General features: G+C 38.8%; 1 protein-coding gene across 1 annotated transcript; it reads right to left on the reverse strand.

Annotated features, from left to right (window-relative positions):
• Positions 1-330: 330 nt before the first annotated feature.
• Positions 331-8433, reverse strand: LOC121518411 (UDP-glucuronosyltransferase 1A5-like). Its single transcript, XM_041800699.1, has 4 exons — positions 8402-8433; positions 7909-8207; positions 7111-7824; positions 331-2473 (listed from the first exon to the last, which is right to left on the reverse strand). The coding sequence occupies exons 1-4, from the start codon at positions 8403-8405 to the stop codon at positions 1889-1891; spliced, it is 1602 nt and encodes a 533-aa protein (XP_041656633.1). The 5' UTR covers positions 8406-8433; the 3' UTR covers positions 331-1888.
• Between the last annotated feature and the right edge of the window lie 5756 nt (positions 8434-14189).

A 14189-nucleotide genomic window follows, 5' to 3' on the forward strand; every position in this document is an offset into this window, starting at 1 on the left:
ATAGCATGTGGGATGCATATTACGTTAATTGTGATCGTTTTGAAAGTTTTTTTTAAATTTTTTTTTATATTTTTATTTTTGTCCATTTGTTTTAGGTTTGGTTGCATAATAATGCCCTCTTAGCACTCTTACTCTCTTGGCATTGGATAAGGGGTGATGCGCTTCAATATGCTCAATGATTTCTATACCATGTGACCATTGCGTTTATATGTGTTGAAAAACGTACTTGAAAATGTATAAATAAATCATAAAAAGAAAAAAATCATTGCTTAATTGCAGGAAAATCGCACAGTGTAAACCTGGCTTCAGTGGAAGGAGGAAGGCCAAAGATTAATGGCAAGGCAAGACAAGTTTATTTGTATAGCACCATTCATACACAATGCAGTTCACAGTGCTTTACAGAGATTAAAAGGAGTGAGAGAGCCCCAATCCAGAATGAAATGACAAACATCCAAGAGTCAGTGCCTGCTAAGTGAATAACTCCCTGTAGAATCATGCCAGATCTAATCAGTCTGTCTCCTCTCTCATAGGAGGAGACCTGAGGAGAAATTGCAGAGGGTTCACATGTAATAAAAGCCACTGTGACCCCTCTTCATGTGACATTCCATCGTCACAGCTGCCTTCCACATTGTGCTTCGTGCTCCAAGCACCTGAAGGTTTGGTGCAGTAAGCCACTGACTTATGTGTTTTCTTCTTTTTAAAGATTTATTTTTGGGCATTTTTGTGCCTTTATTTTTGATAGAGGAAGACAGTGGATAGACTCAGAAACAGGGACGAGAGCAGGGGAGAGACATGGAGTAAGGGGCCTCAGGCTGGATTCGAACTCGGGCAGTCCATGTACGTGGGGTGTGCCTTAAACCACTAGGCCATTTTGGGATTTTTTTATTTATTGTAGTTTAGTTTTATAATTTTTTTTTGTTTGTCATTGATTCTAGTTGATGCTGCTTTGTTAGATGAATTCCATTATATATTTAAAGAAAAGTTGTCTGTGATTATTGTGCATACACACTGTTATGATCTGCTGGTTCAGAGTGGCATGTACAATTTCACACCTTCAGTTCATTCAAATACCAAGTTATCAAATATTACTAATGTTAGTATTTTATTTTAACTCTGATACAGATTTTTGCTTCTCATCTTCAGGGTGTTGCTTGTTATGTATTAATCTTGGTTGATGTTTCTATTTATTTCTATCAATAGTTATAACAATGAGTATTAAAAACGTAACAATAATCGAAACCCCAACACTACTTATAAATGCCAGGACAAAATCACACTTTAAATAAACTGTCAATTGGCAGACAAACATGAAACCACAACCAAGTTTTTGGTTTCCACAAATTACTGAGAGTTTCTCCTTGTTTAATTGATTGACTTTATTTTTCTTCTTCTGATAGTCTTGGCTTTGCTTTGCCTCTGCTAGCTGATGGCAATGATGAAGTCAAACAACTGGTGTGGGATTTAAATGTCCTTGGCATTAGACTGAGATGTCTCGCCATCTCTTTTTACGTGTAAATGATTGGATAACACTCATGCATGAATAACAGTTTAATAGCTGGCAGCTTTCCTGACTGTCTACCACCCTGTTCGGAAAGAACGCTCTGTTATTTGAACATTTTAGTATTATGCAGGAGTGCTGAGCAGTTATTCAAAGCTTCCTATAGTATAGTTAGCTGTCATTTTCATTGGAAAACGTCCCATGATTTTTGGGTGTTCAAGCTGAAATCTTTGAAACACATAAACCATAAGAAAAATTACAACAATGAATGATCATTTGACTTCTCAATCAATTATAAGATATTCATGTTATTAATTAAAATCATATATTTTTCAAATACAAGGCTTATGAAAATCAATCAGGTTTTTTGATGAACAAGTTTTTCCTATATCAGTGTTGTTTAGTTTTGGACTTCCTTCTGTGTCTGCAGCATAGAAACCTTAATACGGCAAAAGTGGAGAGCAGCAGCACAGTTGCTACCATCATCAATAGTAGCAGTACATCTAAAGAGTGGTATGAGTACCAGGGCATCTTATAGGCCTCTGTACGAAGGTGAGGAGCCCCTTTATGGCGTATCACGTACTCCACCCAGAATACAGCCTGATCCATGGGTGCCACTGGCTGGTCTCTGTGCAGACGGGATAACCTTTGAATGTTCTGTCTGTAGCTGTCCTGATAGAGCACCTCCTTGAGCGCTTGCTCAAAACTATGTTCATTGGCATGAGCTAGCTCCAGGATCCTCCCAGCTCCTCTCTCTTGCAGTCGTAGCAGGTTGTCATACTGGTCAAAGAACAGCGGTATGCCGAGCACAGGGACCCCGTGGTAGATGGCTTCCTGGACTCCGTTGGTGCCTCCGTGAGCTACAAAGGCTTTGATTTGAGGGTGGCCCAGGAGGTCCTTCTGGGGCATCCAGTCCACTATGAGGGTGTTGTTGCCCAGAGTAGAGGGTCTCTTTCCTTTGTGCTTCCAGATCACCTGATCAGAAAATATAAGAAATATTATGAATTAACTCTCAATTTAAACTCCACAACGTCTTTCAATATTGGTGTTGCAGCAACACCTTCAAACTGTAGATAACATGAAGGATGTAGCTTTCATGTCTGTCCTATATCTGAACAAGGGCTTTGGAAAAATTGTATTTTTCTGTTATCTGTTGTTAAGGCCTCAATATTTCATTTAGATTTAGATTTTTCTGTGATCTTCTGGAAATGCCTTAGTATTTCACTCAGACCCTAGGTGTATTTTTCTATGATCGGTTGGTAATGCCTCAGTATTTCATTTAGACCCCAGGTATATCTTTTTTGGATCTGTTGTTTATGCTTCAGTATTTCATTTAGATCCTGTCTGATTTTCCTACAATCTGTTGGTAACGCCTCAATATTTCATTTAGACCCAAGGTTTATTTTTCTGTGATCTGTTGGTACTGCCTCAATAAGTTTGTTTTAATCCTAGGTTGATTATTCTATGATCTTTCTTTAATACCCTAATATTTTATTTAGACCCAAAGTGTTTTTTTTCTGTGGTCTTTTGGTAATGCCTTTTGGTTCCAATAGGAAGCGTTATCGTAAAAAATATTATATGCCATGCTAAATCAGTCCTTTATTTATTTACATTACCCATCCCAGAGTGTCACAGAGATGTCTCCAGTTTATGTACAGTTGTTGTCAGTTAATTTAACGGTCTTGTTTTCAACAAAAGATGGTTTATATGGGGTGTTGTAGATATATCATCTCATAGAACACACAGGCAAATACACCACTGACCTTGTTTTAGGAAAAGGTACAGTTAATTTGTAATCTCAGGCAACAGCACTAAAATACCCACAATCCCAGTGAAACACAATAACGTCTCAGCCTGTAAAAAATAATAATAATTTTTAAAAATCAGTTGAGGTGGACGATTACAACCTGTAGAGGTCAGTTTTAACACAAATTGTACAATTTTGATATTTTGTAGTAATAAGTCAAGATTTGGACCTTAACTGATCAGCAGTACCACTAAATACTGATATACATAGATTTATTTGAAAAAAGGAGTCTGAGATCTTTAATCCAGGTAGGTCCATTGATTCTGCTCCAAACTGTAAAAACTAATTAGTAGATTCCTCCAGTATGTACCGTTGATATATTGGCTGCACACATCAGTAGAAATCTTCATATCTGTCTATATTGATATTTATCTTTTTGAGCTTTTTTCTGCAGCTGCTGGTATCACTGCCAGTGAGATTGTCTGAATATTTTAAAATTGTAAACAGCATTGGAACAGTTACTCAAAAAAAGGTAATCCATTACACATTACTAGTAACTTTATAAAAAATGTAATGAGTGACATTACTTAGTTACTTACAGCAAAAAGTAACTAGTTACACTAATAATTTCATTACATTTTCATTACTCTGTGTCGCCTGAGATCTTCTGCAACTCAGTAGCCAATAAAATACAATGCTAAACCTAACATATTCCCACTTTAGTGTAATAGCCTATAATAAATTCTAATAAAGGTCAGGACACGGTCATGTCACGGTGACACCTGAAGCAGGAGTTTTTACTCATCACACATATTAAATTTATAATATGCAATCTAATTTAGTACAGCCAGAGAGATGGAGAAAATGTGAAATGATAATAAACTTTATACGTTTCATATGCGCCCATCAGACTCTAAGAGGGCTAATGTCAGCAGAGAATAGTGGTGATAACATTATTAACCACATGAAAACTTAGTCAAGTACAAACTTAACTGCATCAGTCAGGTGAAAAAAGAGAGGAAGGAGGCCAAGAGATCAACAGAGGGCTGTTTGAGCCAAATAAACAGGTAAGCTCATGTTTTATTGTTATTTTACACACTGTGAAGTCTTTATTTTTAAAAATTGTGACAAATTTGATGATTTAAATATTTTGGCGTGCAGTGACTGTTAGGTACAGTGTATGACCGAGGCATTGTGTTCAAAAAGACAGGACTGTTGATGTTTGTGTTAAAAATGGTGTGTGTTTGTTGATGTGGCGCTGACATCTGTCACTAATAGAGAGAAGTAAGGAAAATTAAATGACATTAAATGCCTCCTGTTTGCAGATGATTTGATAATGCTGGCACCATCCGAGCAGTGTTAACTTCATCAACTAAAACTATGACTATCAATGTTCATTGACACACTTTTTTCCATGAGAAAGACTAGACTAAAACTAGCCAAAAACAATAAAGATCTTTGATGACTAAAACCTACAAAAATGTAATTAGTTTCTGTCAGATATTCAAAATCCATGATTTTTATCCACTGTGGGTAAATCTGTCATAATACAATGCATCTGTAGCTATTCTGCCTCTCAGCTGTAGAAAGCAGGGACCCCAGGTTTGGCAGGGTGCATAAAACACACTAACATGATTTGGTACCAGAATTAGGCAAGAGAATAAATTCTTTGACTAAATGTCAAGACTAAAATGTGAGGACTTTCAATGGACTAAAACTAGACTAAATGATTTGAGTTTTTGTCGACAAAAATTAGACTAAAACTTTAAAGGGAAGAAATGACTAAAATGCAACTGAAACTAAAAGGGAATTTAATCTCAAGACTAAGACTGAGACAAAATTAAAATTGAATTTACCAATCAGAATTTGGCTCTGCTAGTGAAGTGTGGGGTCCTCTTACAAATCTAAAGTATGACAGATGGGACACACCCCATAGAGACCCTGCATACAGAGATCTGTAAAAGTATTCTCAGGTTTCACGGAAACACCACCAACAATGGGCGCAGAGCAGAATTAGACCATTTTCCACTTTAATCCCCATCCAAAAAAGATCTATAACATTTTATATCCTGCCATCAAAATTCTCTACCAAGAGGAGAACCTAGAGTGGCGCCCCCTCAGCAAGCTTATTCTGAGGCTAAACTCACCTTACAGTACCAGGCCTCAGGACAGCCCTCACACCATCCCAACCAATCAGATTATATAGAGAGAAAAAGACAAAACTATTGGACATGCACAACAACTACTCAAAGTAAACCCTAGTGTTATTGAGCTCTAGACAGACAGTACACTGTAGCAGAGAATTTATGCACAGTGACTGATGAGAAACCGAGGAAGACACTGACCATGCACAGACTCTGTGATAACTGGTTGAACATAGAGACAGGTAGACACACACACACCCGGCTACCTAGAGAGAGCAGACTGTGTCAGCTGTGTACACAGAACCAGGTACCACAAACAGAAGCACACTTCTGCTGGGAAGAATTCAGTAATCAAATCAAATGAAGTGTTCCTCACTTTTATTCACTACATGATGAAATCAAAATAACATACACATTAGGAGAATAAAGCATCCTCTGCATAGATGCTGTTAAACATATCACATCCTGTCATAACCTGAGGGACATCATTTGTTGTTATTATATACAGTGCTTAACAAATTTATTAGACCGCCCTAACCCTAACATTCAAACATTCAAAGGGAGAATGTGTGTAGTTTTATTATAACAAATTTATTAGACCACCCTAACCCTAACCAAAGTAAGGTTTATGCCACAGCTGCCCTAAATTAACAGCATTAGTAATCACCAAAATCATTTTTTATGTTTCTGCAATGGTTAATACAACAATATGTAGAAGCTCTTTAACCCAAATGATAGTTTTAATGCTAAAATATAATAATCATTGTTATCCATGAATTTTCAAATTTACTGATTTACAATAAACTGAAAAAATAGTAAAGCGCATTATTATTTCTTGATTAATATGTCAAATTATAGTTATTTACTCGCATTCCTGAAGAGAAAAATGAGTTTTAGTGGTTGAATGTTATACTTGATTAATTTCTGACTTCTCAGAGAAGCCCAGTAAGCCGGCTCAAATTTGGGTATAAAAAGGTGAATTCAGTTTGAAATTCCTCATTCCTGTTCAAAATGGTAAAACGTGGAGAGCTCACTGAAAATGAAAGAGTCTGCATTAAAGCACTTCATGATGCTGGATGGTCTCTGAGACAAATATGACAGGTGGTCTAATGAATTTGTTAAGCACTGTACATTGATTAATTGTGGAATTATTTAACATATAAACATATAGATTTAGTTCATATATATATGTATATAAATATAAATATTAAATGTAAATATTTAATGCCCTTTTTTATTTTTTACACTTCTTTAGCAGTAACAGATCAGTTAATAAAGCAAATTTTAAACTGATAAAGGCTGTAAACAGCTAAAGCTGCTCTTTCATGGATATTTTGAGTGATTATTGTGATTGCTATATGTCTTTATTGTATTGTTGATGCAGTCCGTGACCCAATGATCATAAATGCTGTTGTTTACTGAAAGGGCCAAAATACGTCTTTCCAAAACAGCACCTCACAGAAGAATATGTCCAGAACAAGGCCACAGTAAGTGAAATTTCCCCTGAGATATGCTGCCACAAGCCTATTTATCTCAGCCTTTGTGATTACCTTTGGCTGATGTTGTAAACTGAGTAGGCGTGGGAATCATGCAGTTATCTTCAGCATCACTACGCTCCAGGGGTCTTAACTAGCTTTGTGTTATTGGGCTGCTTTTGCAGGTGTCCTTAACTCCCTTATTTTTTCAGCTATTCGTTGCAGTGACTCTCTGATCATTCTTACCTTCTGGGGCATCTTGGCAAAGACACTGGCGATTTCATCTGCAAGGTCTTCAGGCAAATTGTTAACCCAAGTTCCCAAAGTCATGATGATGACTCCATGCTCCCCAGCACTCTGAACAAAGTTCTCCAGGTCTGCTGGCAGAGGCTGAGCTGGTTTGCACTGAAACCCCCCAATGTAGATGACATTTGGCATTGTGGGTCGAGGAAAATCAAACACAAAATCTGATCTGAACAGCCAAATGTCTGCTTCCTGGAGAAGTGAGGTGACGCTGCATCCACCTTCAATGTATTTATCACAAAAGGAATCATAGCATGGCTCTATCAAAACTCTCTGCTGGTATTCAACAATGCCGTGGTAGAAAAAGTTCTTGACCCTCTGGATGAAGGTCATTTTGTTTGTTAATCCTGATCCTGGGGCTGGGATATAAGAGAGGGGAGAGGGGGCGATCATAAAGTGGCCATCTCCAGAAGTGATCCATCGAACGTTGAGCACTGTGGGCAGTTTGAGAAACTTGGCTAATACAACTCCAGTTGCAATGGCTGGGTCAGTGATAACCAGATCATATTTGGCATCACGTAATCTTTGAACCATATTTTCATCATCAAGGAGTCTAGCAGTCATACCAACCCACAATTCATGAATTTCCAAAATTATGGAAAAGAAATTCTTGATGAGTTTGACAACAGTAAGTAAAGATGCCCCCTCTCTTTGCACCTGAAAGAAAACATCAAGTAAGTAAAAAAGGAAATAAAAGGTTGCGTTGACACACAAATGACCAATTGATTCACACTGACTTACCCTTATATTCTCATGTACAAAGTCATCCAAATAGTTCTTCATTCCCTTATCCATTGGGAGGCTAATAGAGGTATAGAGGGGTGACTTTTCATCGATGTACCAGCTGTTGGAGGCTCTGATCACTGTGATGTTATGTCCCCTGGCGTGGAGCTCTACCAGCAGGATCTTCATATTGACCCAGTGACTCGCATCTACTGGAAACACGAGAATGTTTCCTCCATTGCAGGATGGCGTGAATGGCACCAAACATACACTGAGTAATACCAATATTCCACAAACACTTTGAACAGGCATGGAGCCTAGATTAAAGAGTGAGAAATTCTAGTGTGAGAGATGATTTCAGCTTAACATTTCATGCAGCAGAAATGTGCTTAACTCATGTATCTTTTTAGTGAGGTTAAAACCTGAAGTCCCCATTTCTGCTGGTAAAACAAACCTGTATCAGAAAGTGTTTTGTCAAACTGGACATAGATAGTTTTTTAAATTCTCTTACCCATGGTCAAGAGGTGAAGCCAGTTCAGCCACTGTCACAGTCTGATGTTATTTGAGCATTCCCCCTTTTATTTGAGGACAAAGTCCAGTCTTTTTAATCATTAGTCCTCTTACAGGTAAATGAGTTACATGCTGTTTACATGGCATATACAGCTTTGGCCTTATAATGTTATTTTTCTATAATTACAGTCAAATTGCTGGCTTTTTTTATATCATCATGGATCTTAAATCAGAGTAAATAATATAACTCAAAGGTTGTAACCAGTCAAATGACTGGAATAAACAAAGCTGACCTGAGATGAACCTGTGACTCCTTACATATAGGAGGCCGTTATTCAGTGATTACCTGCATGTGTAAATTCTGGAGAAAATACTACTTTTATGTATATATGGTAAATCTGTGAACTTTTTTTCATGCCGTTATCTATTCCAAGTTTCTCACTTGGAGGTTTGTTGGGCAGATGTAGATTAAAGCTCTCTTACCACTTGGTCTGTTGCCATTAATCTGTGCATCTCAGTTTATAGAGTGGACTTAAATTGACTCTTACCACTTCTCTCAGGCATGATTGGTGCCTTCAAAAGTAAGAGCAACACATAAGCAGAATAGCCCAGCATCACTGATCACCTAATCTGCAGACATGCCAATAAAGGCATGTGTAATCATGTTCAAGTTTGCAAGTTTTAGGCATGAAGGGCACTAAGGATTCATCACAAGGCCCAGTGTGCCACAGCCCATGGCTTTGGGGGGAGGGGGCATAGTCAAGGTGGACACACCTGGTGTCACTCAGCAGCCAAGGTCAAGCTTCGTCCGGGCCTTTTCACCCCTCAAGATATTTCCAGAAACCACCGGCAGTTTTCAGGCCCTTGGGGCAGCCACAACCCTACTACCTGCCAAGATGGTACCCTTGGTCTTGCTTACTCACCACATCCACCCCTGACCCCACCCTAATGGTGTGGACCTTGTAATTGCTCAACAGATTATTTTACCATACCATTGGTAATATGTAAGGGCATCAGACCTGATAACTTCCACACAGATGCAGAGACACTGATGATGTCAGCAGTTGGGATCACACTTGTAGTGTGGCTGGGCTGTTGGCCAAGACGGCACAAGTCTCACATGGAGTGTGAAGAACCAAAAAATCATGTCTTCTGAGCTGGCCTTAAATCAGCTACAGCGTAGCTGATACAAATTTTTCCAAATGGGAGTACTTGTATCTTTAGTAGAGACAACAGTTAATGAGAGAACACCCTTGAGAAAACTGTGACAACGCAAACAAGATTACACAGGATTACTTTTGGTTTCCTTCCTTCTATTTTACTCCAGGAAGTGGCAAGAGGACTCGGAAAACCTTAGCTGTCCTCTGCTGGCCTGGTTCTCACAGGCTGACATGTTTATATTGCTCTCATATGCTTCATAATATTGCAGAGTGGGATCCAATGGGATAAGTGCCATATAAAGGAAACAAATGACAGCAGCAACATGAATGCACATTGTACCAGAGGAGCAGCAACATAAAACATAGTCTTTCCTTATTCATAATGTAAAACAAGATGCTTTAGCTCTGTTTGTGCCTGATAATAGTTTTTGTGATGTTCCACTAATGCTTCCAAAGGCCAGGTTTGTCTCTTGCTTTCTCCAAAAGATCAACTTCAAACACAGAACAGTGCTGGAAAGAACTACAATCTTGTTAAAGGAAGGTTGGCAGCATGGATGAATTCAGTCACAGGAATAATGTCTTACAGAAAACCACACGCAAATGATTTATCCCTGTCTCATCCAAGAGAGAGCGATGATAATTTACCTTGAAAACCATTTCTTGGTTGAATACTGTATGTACTGTGTGTAATTTTCTCCAGACTTTGGGGTTGTAGCGTTAATGATTACAGTAAGCTGAGGTCAGAGCTTGCAGGCAGCACCTTACCCTGTATGACTTTGATTACTGCCTGATATTGGTAACAGAATGCACACAATGTGGCACACTGCACAGAGCAGAACTTGATGTTGGGTGCTGAAATTAATTAAAAGGAGTGATGATGAGGATTTTCCTTACAGTGCTCATTGCATTTCAAATAAACAATATAGACAAAAGTATTTGGCCACATCTGTTAACTGTGGGATTAAGGTGTTTCAATCACCCTTGTTGCCACAGGTGTATAAAATCAAACACCTAGCCATGCAGCTCTATTTGCAAACATTTGTAATAGAAAATGAGTTGTTTTGAAGAGCTCAGTGACTTCAAGCACTGTGTGTACTGCGATGGATGCAACCTTTGCAATACAATGTTTGGTGAAATTTTATTGCTGCTGGGTACTTCATAGTTAGCTTTAAGTGATATAGAAAATGGAAGTGTTTAGAAACAACAGCAACTCAGCCATGAAGTGGAAGACCATAATTCAAAAGGCAGGGTCAATGACTGCTAAGACTCATGGTGTGTAAAAGTCGCCAACGCTCTTTTGAATCCGTTGCTGAAGAGTTCCTAACTTCCACTGACATTAATGTAAGATGTGGGAGCTTCATGAAATGGGTTTCCATGGCCGAGCAGCTGCATGCAAGCCTCACATCACCAAGTCCAATGCTAAGCATCAGATGGAGTGGTGTAAACCCCAGAAACACTTGACTGTAGAGCAGTGGAAACATGTTATGTGGAGTGATGAATTATGCTTCTTTGATCTACAGTCAAAGTCTGGGTTTGATGGAATGAGGGAGAACAACCTCCCTGACTGCATTGTGCCACCTGTGAAGTTTGGTGGAGGAGGGACAATGGTATGGGGCTGTGGTTCGTGGTTTGGGCAAGGCCCCTTATCTCCAATATACGATAATCTTAATGCTTCGGCATACCCAGACATTTCGGACAATGCTATGCCTCCAACTATGTAGCAACAGTTTGGAGACAGTCCTTTTCTATTTGAACATGACTGTGCTGCAGTGCACAAAGAAAGGACTATAAAGACGGGTGGGTTTGGTGAAAACTCAACTGGCACCGACCTCAGCACCATCAATCACCTTTATGATTTGGAATGGAGATTTTGAGTCAGGACTTCTCATCCAGCATCAGTGCCTGACCTCATAAATACTCTATGTAATGAATGAGCCCAAATTCCCTCAAAAAGACTCAAAAATCTTGAGGAAAGCCTTCCAAGAAGAGTGGAGGCTGTTCAAGCTGCAAAAGGGGGCTTACTCCATACTAAAGTAACCTTGCAAAGTAGACAGATACGCCTGTTTCTGTGTTTCTTACTGGCAAATCCATTTTGCAAAGCTCCCATCTGAACCATATGGGCCTAGTTAGAAAGTGACAAGGATCACTCAGCGTCGAGGGGCAGTACTTTCGGACACGGTAGAGTTGTGATGATGCAAGCAGTGAGAAGAGGCCGATGCAAGTATGGTGGAAAACATTAGCGTGGATGCTGCCAAAGCATCAGTTTTATCAGAACTTGATGATGTTTCTTCGTTAAAAGAAGAACAAAGAACAGCAGTGAGTTGTTTCCTTTTAAAAAACGACAGAGGTCTTATACTGACATGTCAACAGTCGCCATGGTTCACGTTAGGCAGTGCTCTATGGAGTTTGCTCATGGGTATGGGGCGTACCTCAGAAGCGTGTTGTGTTGCTCTGATTGGCCCGTAAAGATATGACAGACAGAACATTCATCCAAAATGGAAAGTTTACCAGATGGATGCGTGAAACAAATCTATCTGGCTTGTCAGGTTAATACTTAAGTACATGTGTTTGAATGTAATGTCATTACAGTCCCTGAAAAGAATGGAAAACAACTGGCAAAAGTATCCAGGTCCAGGAACTCAAGATGGTTTAAAAAAATGGGAAAGACATGTAATTGATAGGGTTAGAAATATTAAAATACAACAACGTGTATCAATTTGCGCCTTCCTCAGGGTGTAGTAACACACGGAGACAAAGAGAGTCTCTCTTTGTCAATATTTTGTGAATTTGGTCATAAGTTTTGCATTCTTTTCATGAGGTTTTCCCCTCCATGAAAACCATTGGTTTGAGGGACACCAGGAGAACTCCAGTTTGTACCCCTCTTTCTTTACAATCAGCCGAATAATTTTGTCCATTTTGTGTAAATAGACACATCTTTAATAGAAGGACTGCATGGGAAAACTAGTGTTTCTTTCCCTGAGACACACATGGATAAAAAAAGCTAGGATTGGGAAAGTCCCTACTGTCTCAGAGTTAATGGAAACTCTCAGGTTCCTATTACTGTCTTTCACTTGTTGCATTTTGTCATCTGAACTCTGTGACACCCCATTAGCATTCCAGCTCTGTCTCTCACTTACTTTGCCAAACATAAATCCTCCCAGCTTTGTGTTTTAGAGGTGGGCTGGCTCGGACATGAACGTAACCTGCAGGCGTCTAGGTGTGTTTAGGTTGCAGCAGTGTGCTGATCCCTCTGTTTTATAGTCATGCTTGGATAGCTGTGTTTGGCCGGAGTGAGGACTTCAGCTTACTGTACAAAGAGCGAATATATTATAACACATTTGTTATGTAACCTGTTTCATAACAGTGATGCAGTTTTGATAAAATGAAATAATTCATGGGCACAGATAGAGGGGGAAAAATCAGCTCTAAGCAATTATCAAGCAAAAACAAAAACAAAAGAAAGTGCTCAATAAAGCAATAAATGCAGAACAGGGATCAATAAAGCAAAAACAGAAGTGTGTGGCTGTGCATGAGTGTAGCCTGAGTCTCCCATGTCACAGTGTCTGCTACATCAAACAGTGCATGCTGCAGTAATGAGAACACCATGTTTGCACTGCAAACAAACCTTAAACTCCTTATATGCAACACTTTACCTCTACTGACATATGACCTCACTGGCCAAACAAGTCATGACAGTAGCCACATAGAAACGAATTCAACATGGAGCACGGCTCAGCATGACCTCACACGTGCATATTTACTTGTAAGGCTCAATGTTAGTTGAGCAATCCTATGATGAAAGAACTTAAAGGATTATGTAACTTTGTTTTGTACTTGTTAAAGTTGTTAGATGTTAAATAGACAAACATAATGAAATAGTTTTGGTGAACCAATATATTAATGTTTATTGTCAATATAGAAGGAAAGACTCAGTCACCTAATTAGTCAAAGCCATAAATTCTCCTTCTTTTGATATTTATCTTGCTTGTACTTTGAAAAGCTGCTTTGCAAACATAAACAGGAAAGCAACTTTCCACAAACAACGTCCTCGTTATTCTGGATTCTCTCCAGACCTTGTGCTGACAGCGGTGGAAAGTAGTCCGAATAAAAAAACACAAGTCTATATAGGCAGGTACAGACCTCGGTCACAACAGGGACATTGTTTCTGGGTTTAGTGAGTATGCTGTGTTTCAGAAGTATTCTTTTCAGTGCTGTGAGCAGCACAAACCAACTTCAGTGACCTCTGCTCTGTTAGGTTTGCAGCTGAAATCTGTAAACTATTAAACACTCACCAGAAACCAGCTGAATCAGAGAAAAATAGATCCATGCTTTGAGTGCAATATCTCTTCATTACCCTTTAAAAAATGAGCAGGGTTTTACACATTTGGAACTATTTTGAATAACCCAAAGCCTCAGAGAATATTACAGAAGAAACTGCCTCTATTAGTCTTTTTGGGGTTTTAATGCTAAGTTTTGGTTTATTACTAAAATATTAATAATTATTATCACAATTCTAAATATCAAAAATACAATTATTAAACAAGATTAACTATTAACAGGGCACTACCCTGAAGACAAGGAACAACAACCTAAAAGGAGCAAAAATCTGTCTCAGGATTAAGATTTAGA

The sequence above is a fragment of the Cheilinus undulatus genome, linkage group 12, assembly GCF_018320785.1.
Source record: "Cheilinus undulatus linkage group 12, ASM1832078v1, whole genome shotgun sequence".
NCBI lineage: Eukaryota > Metazoa > Chordata > Actinopteri > Labriformes > Labridae > Cheilinus > Cheilinus undulatus.

Bases quoted from the DNA above. Each gene is read 5' to 3' on its own strand.
- LOC121518411 (XM_041800699.1), bottom strand. The intron at 7,825-7,908 runs GTAAGTCAGTGT...GTTTTCTTTCAG, and splicing joins TTGTACATGAGAATATAAGG to GTGCAAAGAGAGGGGGCATC. The intron at 2,474-7,110 runs GTAAGAATGATC...TTTTCTGATCAG, and splicing joins TTGCCAAGATGCCCCAGAAG to GTGATCTGGAAGCACAAAGG.